Below are 16923 nucleotides of genomic sequence, written 5' to 3' on the forward strand. Positions count from 1 at the left end.
TGATAGTAATTATATATAATGTGTATTATATATAATATAATCTCACTGTGTTTATAATATAAACTCACAGATTATTTTTCTAGTTTAATCTGTTATTATTATTACATCATAACAAATATAAGTAGTCCTTCAAGAAAGTTGTATTTTCTAAAACTGCCTATATCTTTAAAAAAAATCTGTTCTTTTCAATTCCGCAGAGACTGAATATAAAACAGATGTTGAAATGTCTAAAGAAACAAAACCAAAAGCTCATCAGAAAAAGAATGTCAAAATGGTGAACTTTCCACATTTTTAACTAAACTCAATAGGAGTAGCTCTTCTTTTTGTGTAAAAAATATTAAAGAACTAGTGGCTTGCATAGAAGCTCATTATATATGCTAGAATACTGAAGTGGAAAAAATATCACATAAGTCCATAAGAATTTTGCTTCTTGTTGATTTTGCAATAATGACAGAGTTGTTGTTTCTTTGAAAAATCATACTCTCTGTGTAAATGTGACATATTTAACAACCCACCAACGGAGCTGTTTAAAGTTACTAAAATACTTCCCCCAACAATATAGTGTATTTTATATAGTGTATGCACATATTTTTATAGATATCTATGTATGTATGCATATATATCTATATATGTGTGCACACATGTATATATGTATGTAACACATGCAGATTTTGGATATTGTAGATACTTATAGATATTGTATAATATTGTAGATACTGCAGAATAGCTTATGCTTTTAATTTCCCTTGACAGTTGAGTATCATGCAGCTTTTAATCCTGAGTTCAAAACTTTAGGACATCTTTTTGTTAGTTGTTTGACACAAAGAATGCAATTCTGTTAATATTTGATTGAGACTTCTGCATGTAACAGAATATGTATTCTTTTTAATTGTAGGCACGAATTAATTGTGATTTACCCTCTAATTGCTTGCCTGTTGATACTCATAATTTTAAATGTATCCTTTCACAAACTTTAGCTAAGTGATCAGTTAAACTTTCTTTTTTTGTTGTTTACAATGCATTGTTCACACTTAACTGTTTATCAGATATTGTGGACCCCCATAATGAAGGAAGAGAAGCAGGTAATATATATTAAATAATATTTTCTCCACAAACTACCCATGGAATTTCGAAATTTTTGTAACAGAAAATGAAGTCGTGATATCACGATGTTGACAAAAAAGCTTAGTTTTCATCAGAACAGTGCTGCTTATCACCTGTCAAATGGTGCATCAGTGAAACCATATTCCTGTTTCAGGTTCAGGAAAGAAATTAGATTGTCTTATTATTTCTTTCATATCACTAAATATGACCTACATGAAAATGTGGTCAAAAAAGACAAAATTAATTATGATTAAATATGCAGTGTCCTTGGAGAGCAGAAGTGTGTTTGGAGTCTTGCTTTCTGAAATCAGGACTCTGGAAACTCAGTCATTTTCTCCATCTACTTAAGTCCTCTCTCAGCCTCTGGAACAGAACTGTATGAGCAGTGCTGGTGTTTTCAACTCTACTGTTTTCTCAGGGTATCTAGAATTTTTTCTTTGTACTTTTAAAGTCTTTAACCTGTCTACAAAATAATCCTTGTCAGTTATAAGGTATACCTTTCAAATAGGAATTACAAACAGTTTTACTTCAAAAATGTCACAATTGCTACAGTTTTAAAAGCCAGACTTAGGTTTCAAAAAACTTAAGATCTAATGATGGCCTAAAAAACCGTAAGTATTATATTGTCATTTTAAAATGATTGAAATTAAGATTGCCCAACATCCTTTGTAGCGAGTTAAGCTCATAATGATGAAATTCTATTGTTACAGAAGCTTTAAGTCCTTCCCAAAAAATAAAGGAAATCCTAGAAAAATACCATGACCTATTTACACTACAGTGGGAAGGAGTTATTGGCAACATACGTGCTCCAAGGTTTGTAATACTCTATCTCCTTTCATGTTTTATCCATGTTTCTTTATTAAAATTGCGCCTATTCCCAGAGACTTCAGTCGTAAAATAGGGTCACATTTTGCTGAGCTGGTAAACACATAGCTAACCATTGTCTTTGTTTCAAACACATATTTAGATTTGTAGACAGAATATTTTAGGGATCTGAAATACAGTGCCACAAAGTGATTTAGCCAGATTGGTTGCATCAGGGTTGCTGTATATGTAGATAATCCAGTTTTGGCAAAAAGTCTACTGGTGCAGTCTTTGATGAATATTGTAAGTATATGTGAGCACAAATGTAATTTCTGGGTTTGCTCGTAACTTTTTAAATCCAAGTATTAAAAACTATAGCATCTCCATGTACATCGAGTCAGCTGTAAGATTGGAGCACAGGTTTCAGAAGCAAAGTAGTGAAGGTACATCTCACAGTTAACAATTTCAGACATCTGATCGTGAAACTAATACCATTTTATGGAGTTTATTCATAAACACACTTTGTTCTTTATAGAAGTACTTTACTTTTAAGATCATAGAAATAGAGGGATAAAAGGGATCTCGGGAGGTCAAGCAGTGACAAGTCCTGTAAGTGAGTCAACAGAGTCATCACTGGACCTTCCTTTATAATTGCTAGTTGAACCAGTCCTTTGAAATCTTCTCTACTTAGGTAGAATCACTGTCTAGGTACTCTAGTGTTTCTTCATAAAAATTACGAAGATTGTTGCCTGTTATCAAATTGCATACTTTTTGCTGCCAGCTAGGCTGATTATTCGCATCTCTTTTCAACCTAATTTCTTCATATCCTGATGGGTGCATACATGAATACTGCCATTGAATGGTAGGCTAAATACTGTTATTTCAAAGATGTCCAATGCATACATTGATGATTTTTTTTTTTTAGGAGAATCTGGTATTTATCTAAAAATACACTATGCCTCTTGTTTACTATGAGATGTCACTAAACTAAGTATACCTCTGTATTAAAATAATTACTATTAATAGTCCATATGAGTTATTACACTTTCCGTAGAATTCTGCGGTCTTTTTTGTCTCCTTGCTTTGCATGCTGACTTTTCTTATAAATATTTCTGGAGTAAATAACACTAAAGTGTTTGCTATGGATAATTTCTGAAAAATATTCTTGTAAAATAGTAACACAAAAGTAACTTCCTTTCTTTCTTCTTCCTTCCTTTCAGCCAAGCTGAATGGGAGCAGCTGCTGACAAACTGCAGTGCATTTCTGTTCTACGGGATGGAGAGATTCATGTCTCATATTTTACTCAACAGACTGGTTGCTATGAACATCCCAAGTGAGATAAGCAAACTGAAAAATATTTTTTTAATTACACCACCTTTTGTTCCCAGTTGTGTTTATTTCATACTGTATCATTATCGCAGTATTGATGTTAGCAGTTAAGGGCTTTGTTCAAGATCCAGGGTTTTAATCGGAAAAACTTTGCGTTATGTAGATTTTATTCTGTTGCACAGCTTCCTTGTTATTCCTCACAAACAAGTTTAGTCCTTCTCCACTTCCAAATGTTGGAATTTCTTAAGGTCCAAAAACTGAGTCATCATCTGATGGTTTTCCCAGTAACTCCTCTCCCTTTCTATGGAATTTAATATTTGGTAAACAAAGTATTTTTTATTGTGAAGAACAACCTCTGCAGTACCACTTCTCCAAAATTCCTCAGTCTCCACTCAGGCAAAGCAGAATTGTCTGTCAAGACTGGGTTAATGCTGAATGATTACTCTTGTATTATGGAGCATTTGTAGACTCTGAGAAGGTTGGGGTTTTTTTCTGCTTCTTCACAACTAATTAGTCTTTCTGGTGTTGTAGCATAAGGCTTAGATTCAGGACTGTTTTTTTGGATTCACAATCTTCCTTTCTCCTCCTGTTCCCCTCACACATCTGGAAGAAGCTCAACTTTGGAGTTGTGCTGAATTTGTCAGGGTAGCTGAATTAGTAGCTTCTATCTATATTGTGTTGAGATGTAAAATTGAGAAGGACAGTACACATCAGATTGTGAAGCCCTGCAAGTAACAGGAAGCTTCTTCAGGAAGCATTGATTTTCAAAGTGATTTAAACATGTATATGTAAATATTACTGAAAATCAAGAAAATATGTCTTCCTGTATACATTGGTCACTCTTGAAAATGATGTTTCAGATGTCTGTAGGCCAGATATTTACAGGTCTGGCAACCTTTGAGAAGTTCCTGAGCACCTTGTTAACCCTCACCCCGTGTCCTGCTCTTAAAATATACCAGGATTAATTCTCCAGTGCACCTTATTTTCTTTAATGGAGAATAAACTGATTTCAAAGGGATTGATTGAATCCTCAAAGGATTGTTCCATTTTCTGACCACCTACACAACTTGTACTTGTTAGCTGGTAAAATTACTGTTGTCTTGCAGACTGAATTAGAATCTATTGTAGAGCCAATCTTCTTGTTAAAAGTAATTTTATTAATAACTATGAACTGTCTCTGAGGTTTGTGAGGGCTCTAAACTGGACCCAATATTATTAAATATTGTTGTTGGTCACTTGCATGATGAAATAGAATATATCATTGCTGAATCTGGGTATGACACCAGGCTGAGAAAGAGAATGAGGTGCTTCAGCAACTCCTGAAATGCAGGATTAGAATGCAAATTAACCTTGCTTTATGGGGATAATTAGCAGGGGGTAATTCAGGAAAGGCTAGAGGGAGGTGTTATGCTTAAGCAGAAATAATCAGTTAAACATTAATAAGTTGGGGATGACTGCTTAAGGGGCAGAATTACAGAATAGAGTCAAGAGGTAGATCACAAATTAAAGAACGTCATCTTGCTAGGGGAAAAAAACCTAAGCTCTGTATAGGGGTAACTATACAGGAGTGTAATTTGCAAGATACAGGAAATAATCCCCCTCTACTTAGTTTTGCAAATGTCTCAACTGGAGAAGAATATTGACCAAATGGAATAAGTTATCGGTGGAGAACATTAAGAGTGGTCAGAAGGCTATACCACAGATTTGTGTGCATAGTTTTATTAATAAATATGTATATGTGTTCATATGTATATGTGCATATAAAACACACTTTAGGAGGAAAGATTGAGATATTGAGGGGAGACATGATAATAGTTCTCAAGTATGTCAAAAGCTCTCCAAGCAGCAAGGTAGTTTACTTCTCATCTGCTTGGCTTAGGAGAATAAGTAACAGGTTTAAGCTGCAGCAAACCAAACAGTAGGGAAAGCTTTTTAATTCTAAGAGTATTCTGTTATTTCACTGGGGCCTTTAAGGAAAATAAGGAATGTTTGAGATGTAACTTCGTCCTACCTTGTGGAGAGGAGCTGTGGTAGATAACATTTCCATACCTCCATCTTACACGAGTTCATAACTACAGAATTGAGTCATATAGGTCATTAGCCTGTAATAAGATGGTATGTGGACTTCATTATTAGTTATACTAAGGTGGCACAGGAAAAAAACCTGCAAAACACTGTGGAAAAGTGTAGCAAAGTTACCTCAAATAATGTTAGGATGACTTTATTAGTGGTCTTTTACTTAATACTTGACAATTTTGGCTGAAATATATAAATTTTATATTAGTTATTTAGACTGTGTTCAAGAAAGTCATTAACTTAAGAAAGGCCTGATTTACTTATATTTATTATGTTGGGCATTTTTATTAGTGCAAATACCATTGCTATAACATATTTTTTTCCAGAATGCCATTTGATGATACTTCTAGATCTGGTGCAATCAAAGCAAAGTTATCAAAGAATTACAAACTCCGATATCCACAAAAGGTAGGATAAAGTTTATTTTTCTAAAGTCCACAATAAAGCAGATTAGTTTTATTTCAAAGCAAAGTTAAAATTTTGAGTTATAAATATTCTCATTTACTTCTGCAAGTAGAAGGGCTCATATCTACACCTAAGGGAGAAGTTAGCCTCTTTATCTTGTAGCTTCATTCTTTACATAGGGCTAAATAGGATGAAAGCTCTGTTACAAGGCAGTGATCAAGAAAATAAGACACAGAAACATTGCTACATTACACATACCTCCCAATTCTGAGTTCAATATTCTCAAAATGTTCTAATTAAATATATAAAACTTCCCTTTAACAGATAAACCGTTAAGAGTCTGCCTAAGGTTTCATACACCAAACAGTTTAACAATGAGCCAGTTTTTTATTTAAATAAATTATTATAGCATGTTAAATAACCTGTTCAGAATCTTTAATATTATTACTCAGTGCTTTTTTAGCCTTAAAAGCATCTCAGTATTTTCCTTGCTTTTAAGTTGACAGGTGGCAGGGTTTATATACTTTTATTATATGTCCATTATGAATTCTTGACAGATGGCACCCGACAAATAACTTTTAAGGTATTAAAAGCAAGAAGAATAGTTTTAGTGTCCTAATTTTATTCATGAGTTGTTTAGTCCATGCTTAATTTTCAGATAACCCGATTATACTGTTGAGGGACAAGAGGCCTTGCAGAGGGATCTAGATAGATTGGAACATTGAGCAGCCATCAATAGCATGAAATTTAATGAGAACAAGTGCTGGATTCTTCACCGGGGACAGAGTCACGCTGGACACAAGTATAAATTGGGAGAGGAGTGGCTGGAGAGCAGCCACTCAACAGGAGTCCGCAGTGTCCCCTGGCAGCCGAGAGGGCAAACCCCATCCCGGGGCGCCTCAAACACGGCATAACCAGACGGGCAAGAGAGGGGATTGCCCTGCTGTATTCAGTGTTGGCGTAGCCCCACCCTGAGTACTGTGTGCAGTTCTGGGCCCTACCATTTGAGAAGGATGTGAAGGTCTTTGAATGCGTCCAGAGGAGGGCAACAAAGCTGGTGAAGGGCTGGAAGGCATGTCCTCTGAGGAGCGGCTGAGGACTCTGGGTTTGTCTCGTTGGGAGAGAAGGAGGCTGAGGGGCAACCTCATTGCTCTCTGCAGCTTCCTCAGGAGGGGACATGGAGAGGGAGGTGCTGAGCTCTTCTCCCTGGGGTCCAGGGACAGGATGCCTGGGAATGGCTCAAAGCTGCATCAGGGGAGGTTCAGACTGGACATTAGGAAGCATTTCTTTACCGAGAGGGTGGTCAAACCCTGGAACAGGCTCCCTGGAGAGGTGGTCGATGCCCCGTGCCTGTCAGGGTTTGCGAGGCATTCGGACAATGCCCTTAATAACATGCTTTAGCTTTTGGTCAGCCCTGAAGTGGTCAGGCAGTTGGACTAGATGATTGTGGTAGGTCCCTTCCAACTGAAAATATTCTATTCTATTCTATTCTATTCTATTCTATTCTATTCTATTCTATTCTATTCTATTAAGACAGACCATATCAAAATGTATGTACTTTTATTCATGTCATTTTGGGGACTGCCATAGTTCTGCAGCCAATTAAATCTTATATCCAATCCTGTTAGTGCTGCATAAATACCTCTTGACTTTTCTGATTATTCATTCCATGAAAAAGAAGTAGAAAAATTCTTCTCTAAAAATGCTGTTTAATCAATGCAACAATGTGTAAGTTAAAATTAATTGTGTGTAAGATATACGCACATCTACATATGTAAATATGCAGATCTCTGAGTTTTTAAACAACCTCCTGGTGTTTTTATTTCTAATATCCTTTTTCACCTCCCCCAGCCATTTCCTAAACCAAACCAAAACACGATTCCTTAAACTAGTTTTTCCAACTCTGAACTTTTGAAGTCTCACTTTAATAGATTGGTGAATTTATCAACTGAACTTACATGTTTAAGCCTAAAAGCTTCCAGAAAGTTTAGAATAACATTCAGTTAAAACTAAAACACATAACTCCATAGACAATCAGACAGCATCTCCCCAAAAGATTACAGAAAACTTGAATTATCATCTTCTGATAAAGTTACCATGAAAAGCAGAGGCTAATAAAGCCAAAATTCAGCCTTCAATTTACTGCAGTTCCAACCCTACAGAGTATCACTGCCCTTCCATCACTAAAACAATAATACTTATTTAAATATTCAGCAGTAAAAAATCTAATCCCACTTTACAAGTGATTTGCTTTTAAGCCTCCAAATTGCTGCCATGCTTATGACAAAAGCAAGCTTTCAGTTCCTGCAATATTTTATGTTTCCCTTTAGCAACTTAAGCAGAACTAAACAAGTCTTTTCACCTGATTCCTAACATTTTGACTATCTTATAAAGGGTATTCTGCAGTATTTTGTAGAAGTTAGCGTGTTACTCCTCCTTTCACATTTCCTGAGATGCCCGGAACAGTAATATGACAGGGAGCAATCCACATGGTAAAATTGCATCATGAAAAGATGTAGAGAGAAATTTACCTAAATTCTTTGTATTAACTTTAAGGTGCTGTATGAATATTAGAAAACATTTTATGCTCAGCATACAAGAAAATGCAGTCTGGCATTCCCTTTCCCCTTCTGTTAAAAAGCATTGTATATTTAGTTATATTTTTTGATATATTGTGTACATTTTTAGTTTATTGATCTCATACTTTTGGTTTTCTTTAGTTGTCTACATATTGCTATAGAGAGACCAACAGAGACAGCAATGCTTCTAAGCCTTACTGGTGTTCGTTCTATAATAGCCAACCAGTGGTACACTACCTTGCAAGAGAATGCAGAAAGGCTAGAAATTTTGTCTGAGAGTAAGTATTTGTGTTTGTCTTCATTTGCGTGTGTATTATTTCAGACAGTTGTATGTATGCGCTCATGGTGTGTATGTATCTACTTGTCTCCCATCTGTCCTCTTTCTTTGCTCCTCACCAAATCTTGCCTGGAGTTTCCATACGAGGTAAACTGCATGCAGGAGCCACCGTATTGTTGACAGGCTGATCTTTCAAACAGAACAGTAACCTACTTAAATCAGTTTTAGTGGGAGGTTTGTTTATGGTCATATGGTAAGAATAGGATTTCTATGGTGAGGAGCAGTGCCCTAGGACTTGGCAATCTGTAGCTACATAAACTATGGGGAAAACAAAAGCTGGACATAACTCACATCTTCAGAGATACAAAACTAAATCTGTAAAGGTATCCTTTTTCATTAAGTTTCAAATGTGAAGACACAAGGCTCTATGGTTAATATTTTCTTGTTTTTCAAAACTTTCATTAAAAACTCACAGAAACTAACATTTCTTTCCAGATTTGTTGAGCACTGGTAGAACAACTGGGCAGACAGTCCATATTCTTCAAAAGAGTAAGATTCACAGGGATTCCATTAAAAGTAAGAATTAAAAAGCTTAGTACAAATGACTGGCAGTGCATGTTAACTAGAACCTGGTAGACCTATGGGTAGTTGACAGGTATAAGGGAAATCTTTCAGATGAGCTGTGACAAATTTTTGTGACACTTCTTACAAGGATTGAGAGTGAGAAGACCACCGATACAATATTATAATTCGAGTAGCTGTGTTTTACATATATAAAATTTTGGGGGAGACTTTGTCATAGCTGACCAAAAGCTAAAATTTATGCTCCACTGAATTGTTATAAAATGAAGTAGTGTGACTGAAAAGTTACATCAGGAGCATGACATGGACAATATAAATGGTACGGATTATAGACTGCAAAAAGATAAGTTGAACCAGCAGTGATTAGACAGTAGGCATTGTAAAGGGCACACTATATATATGAAATTCCACCTGGCATCTTGTTGGACAGGGGAGAAGGATTTTTGAGTAAAACAACTTTTAATATACTGTCTATAAAATTGCATAGGTATTTTGCATTGTATGGGACTTACCTTGTAAACCAAGGGAAAATAAAATAAATTTTAATTATAACTTATACTGTCATAGAGTTGAAGAGAGAGTTCAGATCAGAAATGTTGCCTAGTTTTCTGGTTCTTCAGAAGATGCTTCTTGGATATAGTGGCAGTTATTAATATTATAAAAAGAATGTAAAAGAACCACAAATATTAATCAAAGAGAAGACACAATAAATTACTGCACTTAAAGCATTCTTATATTCAGTCGTATTCAGAAATAATAATGTTTTTAAAATATTTTTATAGTGGAAGCGGATTCTCACAGTTCTCCTAGAGACAAAGCAGAAGAACAGACTGTTCACACTTCCTCAAATCTTCCTGCGACTCATCCATCATTTTTTAATTGTGTGCTATATGGTTTACCCAACATAATTATTATGTAATTTGTGCCAGACTTCCCATACTAGGAATACCACTACACTGTGCATAGGGCACACTTTGCATTTAAATGTGTGGCAGATGCTTATTTCTGTATGGCCTAAGGAGAGGTGAGCTTAAGAAAATGTACATTTTGCTGATAGCAACCAGCTATCAGAACCAGCACAGACTGATTTCTGTTTCAGATGTGAACAGTTTGATATTAGAATAGGTGTCAGGAAAATAGCAAAGAACATTTTAGAGATTTCATTTAGTACTCTAAGGTTTTCTGAACTCCGTGAATCCCTTAAAAGAATTTGGTGAGTACCAACACATCTTAAAGGAAATGAGGCTAGTATTTTTGGGCATTGATGCATGAGTGGAATTGGAATGTATCATTGTCAGTATTTCCATTAGGAAAAACTTTTCCTTGATGTATTTTATTTTTACGTGGAAGATTTATCAGGAGCATAGCTGAAAAATTTACCAAGTCACCTTATTCTGAATGAATTGATTTTTAACTTTATAGCGGTAGTTGTAGTTTAATTAGAAAACAAGGTAGTATTAAAGAAAATGTTTAATAAGTTTTGCTTTCTTTATTTCCCTATAGTTTTCCTGAGTAATATATGAAGATATATTAAATTATTCCAAAATCCCAAATAAGATTATTATCTGTATAGGTTTTGTAACATGCTCTTTTAATCAGCAATGCGTTTTCAAAATACATACTTTAAAACTTCATTTGTAGTGATAACAGTAGAAATAAATGTAAAATAATTTAGCGCTTATGGAAAATACAAAGCTTTGATCATTCTTGCAACTAAAACCATTTTAAGAGTCTCTTTTTTTTCCAATAAAATGATGTCTATTTCCTGTGATACTTTTTTTTGTGTTCCTGATAGAGCATTAAAATGGCACTGAAAAGATACTGTTCTTGTCTATCTGCTGTGCTATACTTAATTAGAACCTGGTAAGAGTTATAGGGCTTGTATAGACCTATATAGATCTATGTATAGACCATAATTACAAAATCATGACATGCAAAATACTTTTTTTATGCACACAATAGAATATAAATTTGTGTTTCCTTCCCCCTTGCTCTCACAATTTAATTAGATGACCTTATTTGAACTGCGGCTGCTCTGTCAAACTTGTGTTCCATAACATGCATGATTTTTATTCCCTTTATACGTAATTTTCTTCTTTATTTAGACATAGGAGATATATATTTTTTAATGGCATGTATCTGGGCATTCGGTAACAATACGAATTAAGTAAAGAAGAGATCACAGACTGTACTTAAGTTGTCCAGCCTGAAAATTAAGGATTCAGTGTAAGATATTTTCAAGTCTCTGAACTTGCCATGTTGCACCAGATACTGGCATGAGTCCCTTTCCCCAAGTTCTCACATTTATTTGTTTATTTCTTTTTAGGTCTTACCAGGTATCTTTTCATTGCATCACTATTACACAGCTGCTTTTTTAAAATCCCATGCATGATATTTGGGAAACTCAAGTATTTCTGAGTTTGAAGAAGCAATTTCTCTTGAATGAGGCAAATGTCCACACCTGTAGTTCAGTATAGCAAATGTCCACTAGATTTTTAATTTCTTTAATTATTTTGTAGATTAATTTCCACATCATTCTCCAACAAATTAATTGCTATGAAATTGTATTTCCCTGCTGTTAATGGCATTTTTTACCTGGATTGCCATCTTTCTCATGCTGTCTTTTTCTCTGTAACATACAAGACACTGCAAAAAAGTGTATTGAATGGGAATCATGAAGTTTTGTCTGCCTTGCTACATGACAGTTTTTGTGAATTTGTATTAACTTCCGCCTTCTTGAAATGAGAAGTTTCATAAATAGTAAAGTCCAGAAAAGTTTCAGTGCTTCAGAAATGACAGTGTTGTTCTCTGAGAATAATCCAGGATAAAAACTGCAAGATTGCAAAGGTTAGAAAAACCACTGATATCCAGGTACAATGGGCTTATTCAATAGTTTACTACTGTGGTTTTATTTATGAAACTGATGGAAATAACTTAATCTATCAAAGTGTTTTTCTCCAAAAATATTCCCATTTGTATTTGATACTTTAGCCCTAACTAGGTTGCAACAACCTCTGTCAGGAAGATGAATGAGTATGACCAAAAATTTCTTTACAGTCTGACAGCACTACTTTATCAGAAAGCATTGATAAAGAGTAATGGCCTTATCCAGGAAACTTCAGGCCTGTAAGCTTTACTTGTTGAGGGTAAGATATTGGAAATACTAATCAGAGAAACAGTGGCAGAATGCCTACAAATGGGCAATGTATGCTGGGTAAGGATAGTAGAAGTGGATGGTGTGCATAACGTATTATATCTGATTGGCATTTCTGAGGCATTACAAAATAACTGACTTAGGGCCATGAAGTGTAGTCATAACCAAATTGCCTGAGGTATTAGGAGAGTATTCTCTGTATTACTGTGCTAACTACCAGTCAGTAAAGTCATTAGTAGTAGGACTACGTGAGTAGATGATAAACTGTACTTCAGGTGACAGTGGATATGCATTCAGTGACATAAGAAGACATCTAGTTCATTCCTTCAGGAACTAGTACCAGAAATAATATCTTCTATTCCATTATATGCTTATAGCAATGTGCAGTGACATGATTGTGTAAAAGTAGAGTCACTTCAGGAAAAGATATGTAGTAGAATTTGGAATTATTTCGAAAGAAAAAGAGCATAGACAAATTAACATCTTTTATATTTCTTTTAAATATACAACGGCAATTTAACAAGAAGAACCTGCTTATACAGAGGAAGGATTCAGCAGCTCAGCTGATACAGTCTTAGAGTTCAGGATGCTTATCTGTTAAAGACAGTAAATATGAATGGAACTGAGCAAAGAAAGGTTGAGAAGGAACACTGTAGAAAATTTCTGTTTCAGAACTTGATTTGAATAAGCAACTAAAAACTTAAAATTTTCTGATATTCTTCAGATTGTGATTGAAAGTTTAGGCAGAAGGACTCCTCTGTGAGGACAAAATGAGTTTTAATTAGGAAACATACAAAGACCCCACTTACAGTTAATGATAAATGCACTGTGATATGCCTAACGAGTCTCGGCATTTAAGAAGCTAAGTAAGTCCTAAATTTACATCTTTGTCACACACACAAACATTTTCTGCAATTTAGAAGCTTTTGCAGAAATGTAATAGTTCTCACTTAAGCATTTAAGGGTCAGCCAACTCTGTTCCAAGAAATGGGACATGACAGATAGTTTAGGGCATATTCACCAGACCAAATTGAAATGTTTCCATTTATTGTTGAGTCATTTGGCTATCAGCTGAGAATTATAAGGCAGCGCCTACTCAGGTGGAGTCTAGAATTAGGGGAGACAGTGGGAGTGAAAAAACGAAAGAGAAGAATAGATAGGTTCTCAGATGTCTTCTGTGATCATGGAGTGAAAACCATGTCAGGTTTTAGACTGGGCAAACATCTGGGAGACTCATCTCTGTTCAAGTCAAGGTTCAAAAAAAAAAAAAAAAAAAAAGTGAGGTGCTCTCATAGCAAATTATCTGGACTAACAATAGCAGACTTTCTCCCCACAGAGTGAGCCAACAGATGGTGGCAATGAAAGCAAAAGAAATCTGTGTGCAGCACAGAAGGAGCAAAGAGGGTATGTTTATCTTGTAGTGGCCTAATATGTGAGACTCCCAAGAGGATCCTTGGCTTCAAATTATTTGGAGAACTAAATAGTAACATAGTCTTACAAGGTGCCATACTGAAGGTCTTCATTCTTTAACATTGAATATGAAATGAGTGGACCAAAATTTCCAGCTGCAGATACAAAAATGGAATTAAGACTGTTGATTTCATATAAGATTTTGTATAGAAAGAGTACTCCCTAACAACTGCAGTGGAAATAGTCATGATGAAATGCTGATGTGGTTATTTTAAACCATTCATTAAGTACATATGAATAACAAATTTGAAACAGCAAGTCCTAGTATTAATATTGTATAAATACAGTCATACAATCACAGAATGGTTTGGCTGGAAGAGACCTTTAAAGTTACCTAGTCCAACCCCCTGCCATGGGCAGGGACACCTTCCACCAGACCAGGTTGCTCAGAGCCCCATCCAGCCTGGCCTTGAACACTTCAGGGATGGGGCATCCGCAGCTTCTCCGGGCAACCCGTGCCAGTGCCTCACCACCCTCATCGTAAAAAATCCCCTCCTTATGTCCATTCTAAACCTACCCTCTTTCAGTTTAAAACCGAGAAATTATTTTTATTAAATAAAAAAAAATAGAAAATATTTTTATTAAATAAAAAATACTTTCTACCTTTTGGAGGAGTATTCTAGAGAATGCTCTCCATTTATTTGACTGTGAGCTCTTAATTTTTAAAATATTATATATTGTTCAGCAACTTGGAGGAAGAAATCCTACTAATGACCAAGGAATAAATTACAGTAGATACAGCGCAGGACGTACGAGCTCTCTACTAGAAAGACATTGGCACAAGCCCAAACAACAAGAATAAAAGCTTCTGAAAATATTTCATCTACATGGCACCACATCGTTCCCTTGTGCTGTATCCATTCATACAAGAAATATTAAAGTTAGTGCTATTCCATGTATCAACGGCTTTAAAATAACTTTCTGAATTATGTCTCAGCAACATAACAAATCACATTATCAATTAGCTTTTATAACAGAAATGACATTTCATAATATATTTGAGCATGAAAAGAATTGGTCAGCTAAAATTTATGTAATCTAAAAAATGTGAGGAGAAAAAAAATCATGGTGAATTTATTGATAATATTCTAGGATAAGGATATAATTTGAGTAGTAGGTAGCTGTCCAAGAAAGTGTGTAGTTCTAAATGGTCTGCAGGGAAGAACTGCAGCAAGTTTGCTACAAAATGATAACAAAAAAAGAGAAGGTCTGTCATTAGTCCCTGGTGTAACTGCTCTAAAATTAAACTGCCATGAGCAAGCATTCAAGGATTTCTCATCACACATGCTGCTCTCTCCAAAGCTAGGATAGCGGGGTCCTCTCAGTAAGTCTCCCCACTTTGCAAAGCGATGTGGTAGAGTAGATGCCAAAACTGAGCAGGTGATGGCTACGGGTATTTGTAGGCAGGGAAATTAGAGCAGATTTGAGGTTGTTGTAAAGATACGTTCCCATGACTATTTAAGCCCATTCCTCTGAGTTTGAACACTAATTTAATTACTTGACAGCCTGCTAAGCCTTCTGACCCCTGCTTTGGCACCCTATCTGACCTGAAAGCTATCCAGGAATAGGATGTCAGAGGGGAGCCAGCCAGCCTATGTGAATACAAATCCCTTCCTCTAGATATTGCGGATGAGAGACCAGCTCAATGGCTGTAAAGCCATAACAAAGAGCTTTTTAAAGTACCTCTCAGGTATTAATTCATGCCTCCGACTGAAGTGTCTTTATGTGGCTACAATAACAGAGAGTTACTAGCATGGATTTTAAGAATGCGGTCAAGTTAAAACTGAAGGCATGTTTATGTGCCCTGAAATACTTACCAGGCTGTGGAAGACCTGAGTCATTACTCAGGTAACGAGTAGGTAAGAGTATTTCTCTGCTAGGGAGAGCAGAACATAGGTGGTCTTTCATGAACCTAGTAGTTACTATTTTCAAAAGCAGTAGTCACAAAAGTCTTCATTTAAGTATAAGATGAGAGGAAACAGTTTTAATAAGTTGCGGCTTTCCAGAGGGTTGCCTAAGACTTATGGCACAAGGAATAATTTTAGATCACTTAATCCCATTTTTACAAAAATGCAGTATGATCTGTTAACAATGTTGCTGGTATGTAAAATATCAATTATAGTATTCCCTGAAATCTGAATCTTGCTATCTATTATTATATATATGTATATTTTTTAAGATATTAAAATAAACACTGTAATCACAGTAGTACATCTACCATGGAATGTATTCTTCCACTGTCAAGAGAGTATACGCACACTAAGTCAGTGTTAAGTTCAATACAGTTGAAGCCAACAAAATAAAGACCCCTTTCAGAAGTAAAGGTCTATATCTTAGGCTAAGAAGATACAAGAAATGAAAAGGGAAATAATCTTCAATAATCATAATGTTAATCCTTAGTGTTTTGTGTCACCATCAGCAAATGAAGATGTCATTAATAGAAATTATATACATTTGACTAGCTTTCTGAAAGTTTTCAAACCTAACATCTCCCTCTTTTCACTTAGCTTTTCAGTTTGGTGGCAGTGTCCATTACTATGGGAAATATTTAGGGAGATAATTCTTTATCACTGAATTACTACTGTGATTTATTTTTCCTTTATTTCATATATTGCTTCAGCCTGACACATGATGGCAGAAGAGGGTGAAAACTGGCAAGATGAAACTGAAAGCGAGATCAGTACTGATCTCTAGTACTACATTCTTTCCTATAACTGAATGTTTGTGACCTATCACTTTTCTTGATGGTCTCATCCTTGACATTTACCATTGGAAATTGTTAGGAGAAAGAGGTGTCCACAAAGATGATCAGCTTTTCCAGAAACCTCCAGCAGGGCTGCACTAATTAGGAATTTGTGTTTATTTTCTGAACATACATCTGAAAGTATTTTTTATAATGTTCTGTGTTTCCCTCTAGCCTTTTTGATGACTTAAGTTTTTTAAAGGAAGTAAAGTTACTGTCACAAGACAAGTTTCTTACCGGAATGGATGGTTCAGACTTCCATTCTTATGGGCCTACTGTACCCATATTCAACAATTCCATAATTCAAGAGTTGAGATAAAACTTTTCCATGCTACAGGTGCACTGAGATAAGCTACAGATAAGACACTGAAGTAAACTGAATTGGGTCCATTATTGTCTA

General features: G+C 35.4%; 1 protein-coding gene across 14 annotated transcripts in view; it reads left to right on the forward strand.

Annotated features, from left to right (window-relative positions):
- Nucleotides 1-11027, forward strand: part of CFAP46 (cilia and flagella associated protein 46) — an 89392-nt gene extending 78365 nt beyond the window's left edge. For 7 of the 14 annotated variants that reach the window (XM_075504257.1, XM_075504254.1, XM_075504255.1 and 4 more), the window contains 9 exons: nt 198-274; nt 896-956; nt 1047-1082; nt 1815-1917; nt 3129-3241; nt 5640-5721; nt 8439-8575; nt 9070-9150; nt 9939-11026. In XM_075504257.1, coding sequence (XP_075360372.1) covers nt 198-274; nt 896-956; nt 1047-1082; nt 1815-1917; nt 3129-3241; nt 5640-5721; nt 8439-8575; nt 9070-9150; nt 9939-10075 — 827 coding nt within the window. In that variant the 3' untranslated portion in view covers nt 10076-11026. Of the gene's footprint in view, nt 1-197; nt 275-895; nt 957-1046; nt 1083-1814; nt 1918-3128; nt 3242-5639; nt 5722-8438; nt 8576-9069; nt 9151-9938 lie in introns of those variants that run through there. The other 7 variants (XM_075504248.1, XM_075504252.1, XM_075504258.1 and 4 more) reach the window with 5 other exon arrangements.
- The last annotated feature ends 5896 nt before the right edge of the window (nt 11028-16923 follow it).

This window comes from Mycteria americana, chromosome 6, assembly GCF_035582795.1.
Source record: "Mycteria americana isolate JAX WOST 10 ecotype Jacksonville Zoo and Gardens chromosome 6, USCA_MyAme_1.0, whole genome shotgun sequence".
In the NCBI taxonomy this organism is placed as follows: Eukaryota; Metazoa; Chordata; class Aves; order Ciconiiformes; family Ciconiidae; genus Mycteria; species Mycteria americana.